The sequence below is a fragment of the Colius striatus genome, chromosome 19 (assembly GCF_028858725.1).
Source record: "Colius striatus isolate bColStr4 chromosome 19, bColStr4.1.hap1, whole genome shotgun sequence".
In the NCBI taxonomy this organism is placed as follows: domain Eukaryota; kingdom Metazoa; phylum Chordata; class Aves; order Coliiformes; family Coliidae; genus Colius; species Colius striatus.
In genome coordinates this window covers 3,433,841-3,452,398 of record NC_084777.1, presented here as the reverse complement: position 1 = coordinate 3,452,398, position 18,558 = coordinate 3,433,841, and the positions used below count along the sequence as shown (strand labels likewise).

At 48.8% G+C, this 18,558-nt stretch overlaps 1 protein-coding gene across 3 annotated transcripts in view; it reads left to right on the top strand.

Annotated features, from left to right (window-relative positions):
- The window catches only part of COL5A1 (collagen type V alpha 1 chain), a 150,171-nt gene that overhangs the window by 102,103 nt on the left and 29,510 nt on the right, over window positions 1-18,558 (top strand). For all 3 annotated transcript variants that reach the window (XM_062011591.1, XM_062011590.1, XM_062011589.1), the window contains exons 26-37: window positions 2,123-2,167; window positions 3,625-3,678; window positions 5,784-5,828; window positions 6,714-6,767; window positions 8,381-8,488; window positions 9,059-9,112; window positions 10,258-10,311; window positions 14,713-14,757; window positions 15,089-15,142; window positions 16,101-16,145; window positions 17,168-17,221; window positions 17,807-17,860. In XM_062011591.1, the coding sequence (XP_061867575.1) occupies window positions 2,123-2,167; window positions 3,625-3,678; window positions 5,784-5,828; window positions 6,714-6,767; window positions 8,381-8,488; window positions 9,059-9,112; window positions 10,258-10,311; window positions 14,713-14,757; window positions 15,089-15,142; window positions 16,101-16,145; window positions 17,168-17,221; window positions 17,807-17,860 (666 nt within the window). The remainder of the gene's footprint in view (window positions 1-2,122; window positions 2,168-3,624; window positions 3,679-5,783; window positions 5,829-6,713; window positions 6,768-8,380; window positions 8,489-9,058; window positions 9,113-10,257; window positions 10,312-14,712; window positions 14,758-15,088; window positions 15,143-16,100; window positions 16,146-17,167; window positions 17,222-17,806; window positions 17,861-18,558) is intronic.

Genomic DNA, 18,558 nt, shown 5'->3' with positions numbered 1-18,558 from the left:
CAGCTGGGTTGAAGGGTTTGAGAAGCCCTGGACCTACTCCAAACTGTACTGGGCCTCACATCACTAGGTAACTCTCACCATCTCTTCAAGCCTCTTTTTCTTCCTCCTGTTTCTGCTCTCTCTTTGTGTAGGTTGGCAGCTCACTAAGGTAGGGATGGTCTGTGTGTGTGTGTGTGTGTATGTGTGGGACAGCAGTAGCCATGGGGTGTTCCTCCTGTCCCTCAGGGCTGCTGAGCACTGCTGCAGAACAGTGATAAGAACAGGTTGAAATTGCTTGTCAGTGTTGTATTCTTGCAGCTTCCTCCTTAATCCTACTTTAAACATCATTTGCTCCTTGCTCCAGAAATTGGTCTTACAAATCTCTGGCCTCTATTTTTACACACCTCAGAGGCACCTAGTTTTGAGTGACAGGTGAAAAGTAGTTACATCCCACTCATGCAAATGCAGATGCATGGCACCAAAGCAGGAAAAGTTCCATTTCCCACCCTGGGATTATCATTCCTAGGAGGGCATTTCAAACATTGGTACAATTGTTAGCTGAGTCAACAGAGCAGCTGAAGCAAAGCCCAGAACAACTCTGAAGCTGTAGCTTTCCATGTGAAATTCCTCTAGCAGCCTCCAGGGAAGTTTGACTGGAGAAAGGCTCCAGGTCTGTTTTTATGCAGAGTGAAGGCTGTACAAGACCTGCAAGCTGAGCATGTGTGGGTGTGGATGGACACAGGTCCTTTGCTGCAGGTAGCCCTGTGGTTTGCAGTTGTTGGCTTTGTAAGCATATGGGTTGCTCTTTCCAAGGACAAAAACCCACCCACGTTCTCTTGATAGAAATCAGTCTTGGAAGATACCTGCAAATCCCTGAGGGCCTGAAGGATCTCTCTGTGAAAGCCAACCAAGTTGCTCATCACTTTTTGATCTCAGTGGCAGTGATGGAGATGGGCATTTGGAAAATGGTGCTGATTTAGTGCAGAGCCTAAAAAAGCCTTCAAAATCTTCCTGCACTTTCATTTTGTCTCCCCTGGGGTACAGAGAGATAGCAAGAGCTGAAGAGCAGCAGGGTTACAAGACTCCTTTTGTGCACTGATGCTCTTGGTGCCATTTAAACTCACAGGGCAGACTCAGATGGGGTTTCCTTATTTGTTTTGGTGATGTACAAGTGGCAGCTGCCACTTTCTTTATGGAACCAGTTTGTTTGGTGACATCCAGCTTGTGTGGCATTCCCACTCTGAAGACTGGTGGTAGATTATGCACCCTTTTTATACTGGTAGAAAGTCATTTGTGTATTGAGTGGAGAGTTCTTAAGTATAGAAACCACTGAGTGCAGAAGCAGAGCAGCTGGATGTGCTTTCATCACCTTCATAACATCAGCAGGTGCCTTTGCAGGGTTGAGTTGCTTTTGTACCAGTATTGTCAACCAAAGAGCTTCCATCCTGGCCCCACTTTGGTTCTGACAGTAGGGAAATCAACACTAAAGACTGCTTTCATGCTTTTCCCTCATTTATCACTAATCCTCCAAGCTATGACTGAGGTAATTCACACTTTTGTTTTCTACTGACTGTAGTCCCAGCAAAGGCTGGGAATGTGTTGGAAACTCTTGGATACTGAGTTTATTCAGCATCAAATCCCAAGAGGAATGCTGGCCAGGGTCCAGCCAGCCAGCATCTGATGGGGGTGCAGGTTAGCTGAGCATTTGTCATGAGATCTTGTAATGGACTCTAGGAATTACGAAGTTAATGAGAGGCTCTGATGGGCATCTTGTGACCTCCACAAGTTTGCTAATGCAGGGAGTTCATTTTACCTGTTTTCCTATCTGCAAAATGTATCTGCTGCTTGCTGCTGGACTTGCTGAAGTGTTCTGATGCCTGAGGAATATTGCAAAGTCGTTTGTGCTTGTCTATTGAATGGTTGTGGAGAGTAAAAGTGTAAAACCACCAGGTAGAATACCACCAAGGACCCAAGTAAGCTTTTTGGGGAAAGTTGGCTTCAGAGGGGCTACTTGTATCAGTCAGAGCTTCCTGGAGAGAAGCTTGTGAATAAATCACAGCTCCCTGAGCGAGCTGTTGGCTTCTGAAGCAGTAGGTGTGCACTAAACCCATTTCCTTGTTTTCTTTGTCTCTTTTATTAATAGGGTCATCCTGGCAAGGAAGGTCCTCCTGGAGAGAAGGGAAGTCAGGTAGGTGACAACAAGATTCTCATCACTACTAAGGGGAAGATCATGACAGCTGGATGGAGATAGATCTGGCTGGGGCTCCAGGGATGGCTGAGCAGCCAGGGGATGTGGGTCAGTGGAGGTGGGAAGATTTCAACCCCGTTGGAAATTGAAAGCTGAGCTCAGCTTTCATCTTGAGAGTCTCTTCTGGTGCTTGGGCTGGTCTCTTCTCAACTCCTCCCAGCTTTCCTGGCAAGCAGCACTCTGCAGCCCAGCAGACGTGAATAAACTGTGAAGGGAACTTGATCAGACACAAATAAATAGCCTTCGTGGCACAAGGAATGCAGAAAAGAAGACTTTCTGTGTTTCCTGGCCTTCCTTTTTCTTCCCATCCCCCTCAAAGTCCCTCTTCAACAATATATTTGAGAACACTGCTTGAGGCTGGAGCCCTGGAATGATCCAGTGGGTCGTCTGGCTGGAGATTTACCATCTGCACTCCCGCTGGGTCCCACTCGCTCGGAAAACATCACATCTGTCAAAAGCCTTTGATGGGAGCACAGTCCAGTTTGATGGACATCTCCTTGAGACTTTTCTCAGGTCTGGCATCCCACGAGGCTGAAAATTCACATGGTGGTCTCTGCAGAAGAGGAGAAGCCAATAAGCAGATGTCAGGGAGGCGATTTCAGGGTCCAGGCGACGTTTGCGTGAGGGCTGGGATGCTGCTGGACCCTGTTGGCTCTGGCTGGCTGTCAGGCTGGAAAAAATTGTCTGTCTCAAGGCTGGGAGAAGTGGAAGGAAGTTTGTTTATTTTTTGGGAGTTGAGCAAAATAAAGGCCAACTGGGTTTAATAAACCTCGTGGTTTCTTTGCAGGTGTGCAGCGTGGCAGCGAGGGTGGGAAGGAGAGGTTTGGCAGGGGGTGTATCAGGCACCATGGCCAGCACAGCTCATGGTCTCTCTGGGGACCCACAGCTTTCAGTGCCAGAAAGGAGCTCTGTGAGCATCTCCTCACCCACATAGCTGAGGCCAAAGGATATTACCCCGAGGCTTATGCCTCAAGCAATAACTCCTCTCTGTGATCATCATCCCAGGCTCTGCTGTGTTACTGCAAAACCAGGATGGTTTAGGAAGGAGGGAGGCAGCAAAACGTGTTCCTCCTCTCTCTGAGAACATGTTCTTTCTTTAATCCAAAACACAAGTACCCAACCTTCTGTATAAATGCCCTATCAGTTTGTTCCTTTCTTGTCTCTCCTTTCACATGGGCCTTTGCTCAGTGCTCAGCCCAACGTACCTGGCTGGGGTGATGTTCCTGTAGCAAGCTGGGCTATTTTGAGCTCTTTTCAGAGAGCTACTGCCATTTCCACCTGGTCTGAAGCAGCCAGATGGCTGGGCTGTTTGTTTCCCACACCTTCTGCACCTTCTTGCTGCACCTCTGTGTCGATTTTTGATGTGATTTCCTTGCTTTCGTTTCCTTCCACTCCAGGGTCCTCCAGGTCCTCAGGGCCCCCTTGGTTATCCAGGACCCCGTGGAGTCAAGGTAAGGAAGACCAGAAACAGTGTCCATGGCATTGCTTGTTCAACTTGAGTCATAGAATCCCAGAATGGTAGGGTTGGAAGGAACCTTTAGAGCTCATCCAGTCCAAGCCCCTGCAGAAGCAGGGTCACCTAGATCAGGTCACATAGGAACACGTCCAGGTGGGTCTTCAAGACCTCCAAGGAAGGAGCCTCCACAACCCCTCGTGCTGGAGATGGACATTGGGGCACAGATGCCCCTACCAGAGTGCTTAGGGCTACCTCAGTGACCAACTCTATTTACTACTTGGGCAAGCCTTGATGTTCTGCCTCCTCTCTCAGGCCATGAGGGCTGCAGACCCCTGCTCTCCAATAACCCCTCCTCACATTGTTTTGGAGAGAGCTCTCTGTGAGTTCCTCAGAGTGTGGCTCAGTCCCATCCCAGTCTTTTTGCAGTTTACAACCAAAGGAAATCTCAGCCAGAATGTGAAGACTTTGACAAGGCTTGTTAACAAAACAAAACAGGCCATTATTAAACACAAAGTGAGCTTTTCCTGCTCCTGATCCAAAACCTTGTTAGAGTGAGCTTGTGCATCTCAGCAATGTGCCCTTTCACTGGAATGAATTCCAGCTCTTTCCTTGCTCCTGCTGCCTGCAGGGTTTGCATGCTGATAACACAAGGCTGGACAGTTTTTCCCCTCAGTCAGCTCAGGCTATTCTGCCCATCCAAAGGTGTCAGTTCAGGTGCAGACACATCCCAGAGGTCCAGTGAATCTGCAGGGATCCATGCTGGCAGATACAGACCTAGCTTGGGAACTGACTATAGGAAAAGTTCAACCCTCTTAAAGCCCCTTGTATATTTTTTCAGTAGCAGAAACCCATTTACTGTTCTGCCTTCAAAACTGAAGCAGGATGTATTTAGCCACAGCAAGCTTTCATCTTGTTTCTTGCAAGGTTGCAGATTGAGACACAGCAGTCCATTAGGGAATAGTTTGCTGTTGTGTTTACCACTAAAGTGGAACTGTTCCACATTAGAGTGATCTACAGAAAGTGTGTCACGCACCAAAACCTGTAGTGCATGCAGACAAGGTTTTGCTTCCTGCAAGCAGCATTCTATTAACTGCACAAGCCTCCAGTTTGGGGGAAAAAATGCATCTCTTTGGGTTTGCAGCTAGAAATAACTTGTAGGTGTTGCCTTGCCTACCTGAACCCTGTCCTGTGGCACCAAATGTTGATGGACTTTGAGTTATACTTTCTTGACATGCTGAAGTGAAGAATAAATGTAAAATATGCCAAACTAAATAGTATTCCTCAAAAAAACACCCCAAACCCAGCCTTCTGTGTTTTGTTGTGGGAGTTACATTGCACAGCACACAGGTGGGATAAAACCTCACCCTCAGGTACCTGCAAGAGGCAGGATGGATGGGAAGCATTGGGGATCCAATAGGTTTGGGCTGGTGGCATAGCAAAGGACAGATCCTGACTACACTCAGTACCTCTGAGCTGAACACCAGGCCTTGGTGAAGCTTTGGGGGTCTTCTGCACCACATCACATCACACCAAGTCTGTCAGGCTATTTCTTTTCCTCTTGTTGCCTAAATATGCCTGTAAAAAAGTAGTGGATGCAAGAGGTGAGCCCCATGGTGCTGGGCACTGGGCTGCTACCCACTGCTGAGCAGCACAGAAATCCCTGGCTGTGTGCTCAGAGGCTTTAAAATGGTTTCACTTCCCAATTGGCCATGCACAGCTCGAGCAGGTTTTATTCTATGAACACCCAAGTGAACTCAGAATGATGGCAAGGAACTTGTGGAAGAGTTTATTTGGAAATTATGCAGAGAAAATCCTTTTCAGGGTGAGTTTTATCCCTGGAAGCACAATTCCAGGGCAGGGAGTGGGCAGAGACCACCAACTCCCACCTGCTAAATCAGGTCAGTGGGGTTTTGTGACTCTCAGGTACTTACTGGTGACCCAAAAGCCACGTGTCAGTGGCTGATATCTGATGAGTAATATGTTTGGGAGCATCACAGTTCACAAAGATACTGTTGTCAACATCAGAGGAAGCAAAACTCACTGTGATTAATGATTCTTTACTCATAAGCTTACCTGTACCCTTGTTTTGTCTCCTGCAAGGGAGCAGATGGTGTTCGTGGATTGAAAGGCACCAAAGGTGAAAAGGTGAGTTAACACCATACACTTGGATTGATTTTCTACAGCCTCTGATAGCTGAAGGGTCCAGCACTAGGGATGATTTCCTCCTGATGATTTTCTCCTGACCAATTTGCAGCTTTAGTTGAATGGAGCTGAAGGGTTTGTGGTGTGTTCCAGCTGGGTAACAGCATGCAGGGTCTGCTGCCCAGCCCAGTCATCAGAGCAGCTCGTGACACCCAAGTCAATAAGCAAGTCAACACAGTCTGTCTCTGAATGGTTCCAAGATGCAATTGGTTTCTCACAGAGGAAGAGCAGGAGGCAGAGAAAATCTTGCCTGGCCCCATAAACAAATGTGTGTTCCTTTGTTCCTGCCTCCAGCAATCCAGCAGCAAGGCTGACAGTTGCAGCTAGGGAATCCTAGCAAGGTCCTTCCAGACTATAAAAGCTTTGCTGGGAACTGTGTCCTCATTTCCTCTGAGAGATTTGCTGTAGGATGAAATACATTATTGATTTGAGCTCTGCAATTAAACCTTCTTGGCTGAAGGAAAGATTGCCACTGTCCTAGAGGTTGCCTCGAAGCGTCCTGTAAAGCATCCTCCAGGAGAATAAAACCAGTTGCACTGCAGAAATCATTGGTTCCCTGTACTGGTAAGGTGTGATTCACAGCAGGCCAGATTTGTGACCTTGACATACAGCCAGGCCAGGACTTGGGGGATGCTTGCTGTGATCCCTCAGGGAGCTGAGCACTCACAGCCTGGCTGGGTTTCCACAGAAGCCAATATGATGGGCACTGTGGGGACCTAACCTGCTCCTCCCTGGGTACAAGCCACACAGTGAAGCTAAAGAGGACTATTTTCTCTTTTGCTGTCTATACACCCTGTCTGGTTTTTTTCCCCCTTCTCCATTATTTAGGGTGAAGATGGCTTCCCTGGCTTCAAAGGTGATATGGGCATCAAAGGAGACCGGGTAAGACTCGGTGACTGATGCACTCGTGTACTGCTTCGCCTTTCAAACCCGTGTGTTATTGTGCAAGTGCAGCTCAGGGACAGCAGCAAGGTGGGCTCCTGTCAGAGTGCTCCTGACATGCCTGATCTCAAGGCAGGAACACCAGAATCTCATGTTCACCTCGAGCACAGCAGCTGTAAATCCCTAAATTTACTAATCCCACCTCGAAGGTAAAATAAAACTGAGTGATAACAGAGGGCTCTGACTTGCTGCTGTGGCTGCTGGGAACACTGTGTGACCCAGCTGTACCAGGTATTTATTTTCAGTATCTCTTGCCTCCTTTATATTACATGTAAGGCCTGGTAGGCATCTTTATTTGCTGAGCCTAATGTGCTTCCATACCACCAGTGTGAGGTGTAAAGTTACCAGGAACAGGCTTTACTAGGAACCAGAGCAGCCCAGTGAAAACTGCCAGGGGTGAGCATTACATTAGACTCAGATCTTTAGTAACAGGGCACCTGGCCTGATCACAGAAGCTTTTTAAGTCATCAGAACACACAGAGCACCAGAAACCCCAAATGATGTGGCTTTGCAGCGTGTCCATCTGTCATCTGCCTCCTCATCCCCTTGTGATGCATCACCTGGGGCTTGGTGTCCCCTCAAGCTCTGAAGCCCCCCCAGGGATCAAGAGAGCTCTGCCATCATTAGACCTGTGTTTAAAGGGAAAATGAATGCCTTGTGTGAAGGCTTGTGAAAGCAGACATCGAACCCTCCACTTCTCCTGGTGTTTAACTGTGTAACCAGTTAAATAGTGAGACACTTCCCCAGCCAAGGAAGAAGGAGCAAAGGTGGCATCTCAAGGAGGTGACTCCCACCCTTGCCAAATGCAGACAGACATCAGCTCCTTCCAACAAAGCTCATGACTCCAGCTCCCACCAGTGAGCTCTCTGTGTTTTATGGTGAGCAGTGAAAGCACAGGGGGTTCTGGAGAGCCTTGTGGGTAAATCTGCATCCACCTGGTGAGCTTCTGGTGTGCAAGAAGAAGGCTGCCTGTGTTTGCAGTGTGGAAGCATCTCCTGTTACCCTGTGTGACAGAATAACAACTGTTGTTTTGTGTGCTGAAGCCTGTGGTGTCACAACAATCCACATTAATAGCCTGGTCCTCTCTGCTCTCAGATTTCCTAATGATTTTGAGCACAAAAGCCCCAGCCCATGCTTTCTTCTCCAGTTGCCTGGTTTGGCCCTCAATTAAATGCTTCCCAGGGCTTGCCTGCACATCAGACTGTGGTGTTGGGAACTGGGGGGGTGGGTAAAAGGGTGCATTGCTATCAGAGCTAATGAAGGCTGTTTGGGTGGAGAGGCACTGTGTGTGGATGGGATAATTGGGCCACAGGAAAAGGCTGTTGTGGGAAATAATGGCCAGGCTGTGTGAGTGAAAGCTTGCTGCTCTAATAATGCTCTGTAATTTACTCAATGACAGGCTCAGTCTGAACCTCAGTGAAGACCAGCTTGCTCTTAAGAGTTGTATTAGCAGCTCCCTGGAGTATCTGATTGCAGCCATGGGGGTATTGCTGTCAGCAGCCACAGGGGCTGGGACCTGCCTGCCTTGTCAACACTTGTCTTGTGATTAACAGGGGGAAATTGGGCCTCCTGGGCCCAGGGGTGAGGATGGTCCTGAAGGTCCCAAAGGTCGCTCTGGCCCCAATGGAGATCCTGGTCCTCTTGGTCCTGCTGGAGAAAAGGTGAGTCTGAGGGAGGGAGTCACCCAGGGGTGCTTTAGAGTAAAACTGAGTGTGTTGGGTGAGTGGCCAGGACAATTCCCAGTGTCTGGGTGGGCAGTTTGAGGGCAGAGGGTTGAAGAGGAGCTATGGGAGCTTTATGTGAAGCTTGGCCTGAGTTGTTCAACACACAGACTGGAGGGGAGCTGGTTTTACAGCAGCAGTGTGACTGGAGTGCATTGAGACATTGGCCCCTTTGGGGTCACTTGCTTGGGTGCAATGTTTGGGGGGAAAAAAATAGACCATAGGGGGAAAAAATGAAGAAATTGAAAGTGTCAGGGACTCCTGTCTGACTTCTGGGTGCTTAGTTGAAAAAACAATGATAGCAGAGAATAACTGTTATGTCCTGAGTGTCCAACACACTCCCAGTGCTCACTCTGCAGCAAACCCTCTGGGCTTGCCCCAGGGAGGGCAGAGGGTGGCCACAGCTTTATTCCACCCATGTCATGTCATGCCCCTTTCTGCTGGTGCAAATCTGAAGCTGCTGGCAAGGTCTCTCTTGCCCACACTAACACACTTTCCTTTGTGTTACAGGGAAAACTCGGCGTGCCAGGACTGCCTGGCTACCCAGGCAGGCAGGGCCCAAAGGTAACTGCCAGGGCTTCAGCACTGTGTGGTCTCTCCTTCCCAGCCATGAAGTACAGATGGGTAAAAGTAGCTCTCAGCTCTTGGCTGGTGGGGATTGGTGACTGCTTCCACATTGCTTCAGTCTCCTGCAAGTTGGTGAGAAGAGATGCAGTGGGACAGGCAGCACACAAGGCTGTGCAGGATGCTTTGGTGATGGATATAAACCAGCCTTCCTCTGAGCTTTCCTGCTCATAGTAGGCATAATAGTCCTTCTCCTTGTGTTGTGTTTCCCAGCTTCAAAGATCTGCACTGGTGTTAACTAATTAATTACAGAGAATAGCTCATGAATCAGGATCTCCCTGAAACTCAAACCAGACTGCCATTTGCAGGTTTGCAACCATCCTCTGTGTCTTCATCCACACACCCACCTTCATTTGGGCCATTTGTTCTTTTCAAGTCAAAGCTGTGACTTCCCCTACACAGCCCAGGGCTTGCTTTTACATGCCCTGGGGGTTTGGGGAACTTCATGTTGTTGCTGTTTACTTAAGAATCAGGTTTTATTATTCATGTTCATTGCTTGAAGGGAAAAAAAAAACCCCAACAAACCAGGCTTGTTTAACACTGGAGACATAACTGTGTGCAAGAGCTTGTTTCCTTGCTGTGGTGTTGATGCTTTATTATTTCATTTCCATTTCATATCTGGGGTAGGGGGTTGGGGGTTTTTTTCCCCCCCTCCTTGCATTTTCTTTGACTAATTCATATCTTCAAAAGCAGCAGCAGCAATTCTCCAGGCACTCACATCAGAAAGGAACAAGCCAGGAGTTAAATTTTCATGTGCAACACAGTGACTTGGGAGCTAAAAAGCAAAAGCCTGCCTGGTCCCCAGGTGCCTGCTGCAGCCATGGGGCTGGGCATTTGCAGTGGCTCCTGATGGGGCACAGACCATTTGTCAAGAGCATTGTTGTATTGTGGATGAAATTCAGTTTCCTGAGGTCATTTTGGGTCTGTCTTTGGTTTTGTTTTTATTAAAGGAAGAGGGTTTTGTTGGGGCAGCTCTGGATGTCAGCTGAGGGTTATTCCAGGCCAGCATGTGCCTGGTGTGGATGAGCAGAGCTGCACCTCTCAGTGTCTGGAACCACTTTCTCACTCTTTGCTCTTCTCCCAAGGGCTCAATCGGCTTCCCAGGGTTTCCAGGAGCCAATGGAGAGAAGGGCACACGGGTAAGAGCTGCTTTGGTGATGTTTGGCTTTTCCCTCTCTCTAAAGCCAAGGTCCTTGGGCAGGCCATGGGGGATGCTCCCTTGCAGCTGCTGGGCTGGTGCTTTGGCTGTTTTGGCATGGAGGGCTTGCCCAAAGAGGGTCAGTCCCACCTAGTCACATCCCAGGATTGGCACAAGGCTGTGAGGGTGAGGGAGCACTGGCAGGGGCTGCCCAGATGGGCTGTGGAGTCTCCTTCTCTGAGGACATTCCAAAGCCACCTGGATGAGTTCCTGTGTGCCCTACTCTAGGTGCTCCTGCTCTGGCAGGGGGGTTGCACTGGATGAGCTTTCAAGGTCCCTTCCAACCCTTGTGGTTCTGTGCCACTGGCTGTTGGGAGAGGAGGATGCCAGTCCTAGCACAGCCAGCTCTGCAGACAGCAGCTTTCCAATTAAACACTGGAAGATTTTCCCTCAAGATATTCTGAGAGATTTCCATGAACCCAAATCCTTCCCATGCTGTCAGACTCTGCTCAGGGCACAAAGAGCTTTTTAATTAACAGTAATTATTAGAGATGGGTGAATCTGTTCAGAAGCAGCAAGAACCATCTTTAGCCTAACTTGAGATTCCAAATGCATAGCTGACACCACTCCTACAACATCTTCCTTTCCACAAAAGCAGAGCTCTTCTAAATTCATAAACACCCTGAAAACGTGGGGCCTCTGTCTCCAACTCTCACCCCACAGCCTTTCCTCCTGATTAGGGACCAAACACACTGGTCTTTTTTCCTTTAATTCTGTGGAAGACATGCTGGGATGAGAGGATGCAGAGTCCAAACATAAAGTACAAACCTCAAGTCGTTTTTCTGCACCAGCTCTGGTCACAGGGACAAAAAGGGGGAGTGAGGAGAGTGGAATTAGTTTCCTTTTTACTCTCATTTAAATACAAATGACTTTGAACAGACATGTTTTGATAGGAGCCCAGAAAACACAAATCACTTTGCACTGCATTAATATCATGCCACTGAAATTTGGTTTATATCCACCCCCCTTTTTCTTTCTTTCCACTGAGTGATTTTCATTTCATTCTGAGCTCCAAATGCAGCATCCTCTCCCCTCCCTCCACTCCAGGCAGGCAGGAGGAGGGAGGCCATGAATAAGGCAGCTGCCACAACAGCCTTGAATTCACTGTAGCTCTATAATTACCACTTGCCTTATCAAATATACAGCAATAAAATCCTTGGGTTGCATTTCTGGGCAGTGTAAAAGAAGGGCATAGATGTGCTGCTTTGCATCCCTGAGCATCCACATCCCTCTTGCTCCACTTGCTAGAGAAAAAAACCACCCCCAAGGGTTAGACTGGTTGAATTTTGGCAATGTCCAGCTTGAAAGGGATTGAGGAGAGAGCAGGTATGCTGGGAAAGGGAGCAACTTCAGCACCAAGCAATGAGAAGGGCAAGAAAATCAGCAGTTTGCTGACTTTTGTTGTGAATGAGGTGTGTGCTCTTAGGAGGAGGAGGTGAAGGTGCTTCCTTACCCCCCTGATGTGCCACACATCCCTTCAGCTTGGCAACTGGAAAGGGCTTTTTCTGCATGTCAAGTTCCAGAACTCATCAAGTCCTGGTTGATGAGCTGAGAGCTGCATCACAGCACCCAAATCCTTCTGTTGCAAAGGAAGGAGACAGGGGTTTAGGGAGAAATAACAGAGGTTTTGTGCCTGAGGATCAGGCCAGGGACTGGCACCCAAGCCCTAGGGGAAGCATGGTGTGGCACACCTCTGTCCAACAGAAACACATTGCTTCCCTTGATGGTAATTTGAATTGTTTCTGTCCTTTTACACCACATCCAGCAGCTTGCACTTGTTTTATCAGTGTGTTTGTCTGTGAGAGAGGAGAGGGAGAGGAAGGATTTGTCCCAGACAAGTGTCTGCTGTGGTAAAAGGAGCACAGCTTGGAAGTTTAAGAGCAACAGAAAGAGTGATTTTCAGGGACTCTTTTAGTATCCTCTGGTTCTTTCTTCCCTTTTTTTTTGTGCTCCTAAGTATCCTATTTGGAATAAGTGAAAAGCAATTACACAGAGAACAACAGTCTGAGCTGGGATCACACTGCACCAAACCAAACAGAGACCATCAATTTAATTTAAGCCTCGTTCAGTTAGACTTGATAAATCCCCCTCAGTCCCTCCTGAGCCCCCTGCACTGGCTGTTTTTATGAGCCTGTCTCCACAGAGTCAAGGAAGAGAGTTCCTAAGATTTGCTTCTTTAGTGCATTGTGGGGTAACCCAATTTGCAGCTGAAACAACCCAAAACCCTTTGTGTGTGTTCTTTGCCCTCCCTCCGCTGTATCACTGTTCTGCTGCTCAGCTCAGTTGGGTTTTTTGGTCCTAAATCATATGAATCACATGTTTCTCTGACAACTGTCATCATCTAGGAACGAGAATAAGCTTTCACACACAGAATCATTTCAGCACCACAAGTAGTCTCCCCAAATCCTTCACTAATAAACAACAAGGTGTAAAAGCAAAGGCAGGAGAGCAGCACCAGCAGCTCCTGCCAGTGCAGGCAGCTGAAGTTTGGTGCTGGCACAGCCTGGGATGCTGAAGCTCCCCCTAAACATGAAACCACGTGCACAAAAGGGCTGGAAAGGTTAAAAATGGGGAGAGGGGGTGGAAATAAGAAGGATGCTGGGTGGGTTTTGGGGAAGTGTGAGCTGCTGGGAGGATAGTTTTGGTGAGCAGCCACTGGAGCCCAGGTGAGCTTCCTTGGGTTGTTTTCCAAACCTGATCAAGGGTTGGATGTGAGCAAGTGCTCTTCTTTTTAGACTGATAGGCCTCTGCCATTAGCACAGGGTAATAGATCTCCTTGCTTGCCTTGTCTGACAGAGCCTGGGGGGTGTGTTGAGGTACCACCATCCACCCATTTATTTGGGTGCCTAGAAAATGATCTGAATGTAGATGCTTTTCCCTCAGCCTCCCTCTTGGGAAAAATAGAGGTGTGTGTACATGTACAGTGCTGTATAAATTCCTTGCAACACATCCACAGTTGCTGTGTGCATGATTAATGCCAGCAATAAGCAAGGGGAAGAGCTCTGCTTAAAAATAGACTTGAAAGAGGAGAGAGGGGAGCATGTGGGGATACCTGCAGGGAGACAGCACACAGTCCTCCCCACCTGCTCTGAATGGAGCCTCCTGGAGCTGAAGGGAAACCAGCTGGAGTGCTTTTCAAATGGGGTTTTTGTAATCAATTAAAAACAAAGAAGGATGCCAGCAGGGTTTATTAAATGGAGCCACCAGAACAAGGAGGATTCAGCTGGACTAATTTTAGTAGCTTGAAGGAAGTTGATTGTAAAGTTTTCCAGCTCCTGGGGTTGTGTTTGCCTGGGTACTGAGTGCCAGACATGAGGAGGGAGGATCTGTGAGGTGATGGATTTGGGGCAGAAAATGGCAAGTGATATTTTAAGCATTCAGTGCTCCTTACATAGAAAACAAATCTTGCTCTTCCTCCCTTTAACAGGTGATTGGTCACAGTAGTGGGCTGCAGGTCCAAAGGAAGATGGTTTAACCCCATTGCAGTTCTTCTGGTAGCTTGACACTAGCCAAAAGAGTGTTTTCAGGGAGCAAGCTGGGGGCCATTAGTTTTCTTTTAGGCCCAGGGTAATGGAGCTGAACATACTGCCAGATTTAGGAGCCAGCAGTCTCCTGTCTTCTTTTCTGTCAGAATTAATCACAATCCCCCATTACAGGAGGCTGAGTGCATCTGTCAGCTCTCATAAGCCTGCTGCTTTGTTGCTGCTGCAAAACAATGTCTGAAATTACTTGTTTAGCACAAAGTTCACCCAGATGAAGCAAGATTTGTAAATATGTGGGGCAGCTTAATTGGCTTGTGTGGTGTAAAAGAGCTGCTCAGAGCAGGGATCCTGCTCTGCTGCTGCCAGCAGATGTTTAGCAGCACAGGTCTTGCAAGATGTGTGTGTGTGTTGGTGTGGAGCCATCCTGGCCAGGCTGGAGATCAGCCTTTCCCCACATCAGGTGAAGGGTTGAGGGGAGATGAGTGGGAAAAGGGGTTAAAGGCTTTGAGGAGAGTTGAAGAGCTTTTTGTGCCGTCTGGTTTTGTGTGGTCTGAGTGGGTGGCCTCATCTTTGAAAGGCTTTATGGTGTTTTAAAGGACCTGGGACACTTTTCCTTAAGAGATTCCTTCCCTCAGATGCTAGGTGTTGTCTGGGCATTGGGATGAGTGTCCAGACCTCCCCAAGCACTCTGAATCCAGGAGAGGATGGTAAAGCTGCTGTGTCCCTGTTCATTGCAAATGAGAACTGGAGAGGACTTGGGGGGCAGTTTGTGTGTGATAGACTCTGTGATGGGCTCATCTGCTGTGAGCTCAGCCTATGATGCTGTCTGATGATTCCTCTTCCTTGTTTTTACCTTCCAGGGGACACCTGGCAAACCAGGTCCAAGGGGGCAGCGAGGTCCAACGGTAACAACCCATTTCTTCATTCCTCTGCACTTTGAAAGCTTGTTAAGGCCAAGGGGAAGTGGGGTCTGGTTTGTGTTCTCACTGAGTAAGATCTGACCTTTAGTTCAAGCTAGAGCAGGGGAGACACAGTCATTTGAGGCTGAGTCTCACCAGTGAACGTGGTTTAAAGTCACCAGAGCTGCAGTGCTAGTGCTTAGGGCTCCTGTCATCTCTGTGCTGCTGGTGGGACGTGTTGACCTGGTGCAGCTCAGGCACTTGGCTTTGCCTGGTCACAATGTTGTGCTGTGGGTGGCAAGAAGGACTAAAATGTCATCTTTTGTGTCTTTTTAAGGGTCCAAGAGGGGAAAGAGGCCCTAGGGGAAGCACTGGGAAGCCTGGCCCAAAGGTAAGGTTCTGGGGAGCCTGTTGGGGTTGCCCTAAAAAGCATTGGTGTAGGAGACTATCTGGATCATTGCTCTCCATTTCCCATCTCTCCTGACCTTCGTTGTCCAGCCAAGTGGCTCATAACCCACCCACAAAGCACATGCACAGGTCCTGCAGTGTGTTTCAACAAGACATGTTGCATGAATGAATGAAGGGCTGTTGCAAGCAGGAGGAGAGGGAGCACCCCCAAGGTCAGGGACCAGCCCAACCCTGTGACTCACTGCCACTTCTGCTAAGCCCTGGTTTTTGATATTTAAGTAGCATTTGAACCACCTGAGGAGGCTTTAGGCTGTGCCATGGGCAAAGGGCTGTGCCATGGGCAAAGGGCTGTGCCATGGCCACATACTGCTGCTGCAGGGCCTTGCCCCTTAGCGAGCTGCTTTACATGCAAGCTGTTGCTCCACCATTGCTCAGTGGGCAAAGTTCACTGTTTCTGTTTCTGCCAGCCAATCTGGAGGCATGTTCAGCTCCAGAACATGCTGCAGAGAGCAATGAAGCGACCATCAGTCGCCAGGTGTGATGGAAGCAAAGCTTTTGTGGTGGGGCATCGTCAGCACCTCAGTGCCAGCGTTAAAAACCAACATCTTGGCTTGGTGTCAGCATGAATTTTGGATAAATACCTGGTCTTTGAGGCAGCATTTCTCTCTCAGAGGGAGCCCATTACCTGCTGGAAATATCCTGAGCTCCCTGACATTATCTTTCCTGTATTTTGATTAAGCAATGCAGGGAGGGGTGAGCAGCTGCTTGTTTGTCACTGGCTGCTGTTCCTCATCCAGAGTTATTACCAGAGAGGGGCTGGGGGAGCTGCTGGGTTGTGGTGTCACTGTGGCCTTGGTGCCCTTTGAAGTCTTTGTGCAGAGCAGCTGCAATGGTGAGACTTGTTCTCTTTAATGATGTGGTGTTTTGTTTCTTCATCAAAGGGCAACTCTGGTGGTGATGGCCCCCCTGGTCCTCCTGGAGAAAGGGTAAGGTGGTTTGGTGGGGCTGAAGCAGGGTTCAACCCAAGCCCTTTAGTTTCACACAGCAGAGAAGGCAGGTTTGAGATGATGCTGAGGGGTCCTCACAGTGAGCATCCTGCTAAGTCCCCTGTTAGGCAAAGGGAGGTGGGCAGCTGGGTGCAGCTTAACATACCTTGGGCAGCAAAAAGGAGAAGAAATATGAGTTGGAACATGTTTGTGTGGAGAGAAGTCTGACAGGTCACCTTAGCTCCTTCCTGAGCTCTCCAAGGAAGGTTAGAATGGGCCCTTGGGGGTCCTGTGTAAGCACTGCTCCATGGGCAGAGGGCAAAGTCACCCATGGGGTTTGAGCAGAGAGCCAGAGCCCCAGTTTTCTGGAGGAGGTGATCCTCTAGGACCTCATGCTGCTTTCTGCAGCTTATGGCATGCTGGGAGGGAAGTACAGCAGCAGTGGGACTCTCAGGAGCCTCAGTTTCTGCCTTGGCTTGCTTTGGTTTGGTTTGTTTGTAAATTTCCTACAAGATTTCCCAGGAAATCTCTGAAGTTGGTCCCTGCTTTTTGCATCTGTTGGTTGTGGCCACAGATTCTGTGTGACTGTGGGAGAGCTGCTGCTGACACCACTCCAAAGAGCATCAGCTGCCTTGCAGCACTGGCCCCAAAGCCACTGGGCTCTCTTCCATTCCTGCACAAGCTGGTAGCTCCCAGATGCTCTCACTTGAGCTGGGATGGGAAAAGACCTGTTTTGCATAGCACTGGGAGGAGTGGATAGCCCTCTCCATCTTTGCAGTGGTGTTTTGCAGCTGGACAGACTGCTCAGTTAAACATGTCCAGTGGTTCTTACCTCTCCATGATTTCTTTTTCAAGAGGTGGCCCCATGCAGCTGCAGTTTGCACTTTGGAGCATTTCTTTGGGGTAGAAGTAGCTGGCTTCACATATCTTTGTGCTCATCTGCTATTCACACAGAGCTAGTACTTGATACTAAAGCATTATAGATTCCTTAAGCATGTTTTCTGGCTTGTTTTGCATCCCAGGGACCACCAGGGCCTCAAGGACCAACTGGATTTCCTGGACCAAAAGGCCCCCCTGTAAGTAAATCTCTTTCTAGAACATGCAAAGAAACACAGAGAGTCTTTTCCATCCAGCTGTGATTGCCTCTGCCAGCTCAGTCTCAGCTGCTGCCCTGACAAGCAGTGATGTACCCAATAAAAGGCATTACTGAGACATCATGATAATAACCCAACAGTTGAAGATTTTAAATAGCCAAGTAAATGGCAGCTGATTTGAAATGTTCATCTCCTAATGACTCAGCATCACTGGGATCTTTCATGGTTGCTCTGTTCTTTGTTTTCCCTCTGTGTACTGGGAAGACAGCACAGCACAGTCACACTTGTGTCTCTGCATTTATTATACACTGGTGGGGGACCTCAGAAACCCTTTTTGCCAAAGCTGTGGTGGACAGCTTGCTCCTGCTCTGGACCTGTAAGATAAACCTTTCCTTCAGGAGATGTGTGGGAAAGGGCTGTATCCTTTCAGGGTTCTGAGCACCCCCATTCCACTGTAAAACAGAGCTAATGCAAGGAGGCAAGCAGGTTTGATTCAGTTCCTTATCACAGTCCCTATAGTGCAGAGCACTTGGTGATGTTCCTTCTCACTCTGCTTTCCTGCTGTAGGGTCCTCCTGGGAAGGATGGATTGCCTGGTCACCCCGGACAGAGAGGAGAAACTGTAAGTAGCCAAAAGGCTGGGGCAGATCATTAGTCCTGAGTCTCATCTTGCTGGTTGGTTTCTCTAAACCTTGCTGTGCAGCTGGGGAGATGTTGCCACGTGTTTGTTCTCTCTGAAGATCTGTGTCTCTCCAGCTGTGTGGGATGGTCTATGGGAAGCAACCTTCTTCTGAGCAGGATGGGTCGGTCTAATGATGGTTTCCATGGAGGTTGTGCACCAACTGCTCTGTCTCTGTCCCTTGAGGAGATTGTGGAGCTCAATGTGTGCCTCATGTACAGAGAGAACATAAATGGAGAGGTGTAGGGATGCTGATGATCAGCATCAGAGGCACTTGGGCTTCTCTCATGACAGGTGCTGCAGAGGCAGCTCCTCAAGAGCTGGGAGGACGTTGGCTGGGGCTGAGTCTGGGTTGGCACCAGCACTTGGTGTGGAACTTGCTGGCACGAGGTGGAGAAGCAGCTGGGGGGTGATTTCTGAGCAACCTCTGTGGAGCCCTGGCCCAGGCTGCCCAGGGAGGGTGTGGAGGCTCCTTCTCAGGAGGTTTCCAAACCCACTTGGACACATTCCTGTGTCTCCTGAGCAAGGGGAACCTGCTTTAGCAGGAGCTTGGGCTGGAGGAGCTCTACAGGGCTCTTCCCACCCCCCTCATGCTGGGATTCTGTGGGCTTTGTACCCCAAGGACTCACTGAAGCACTTGT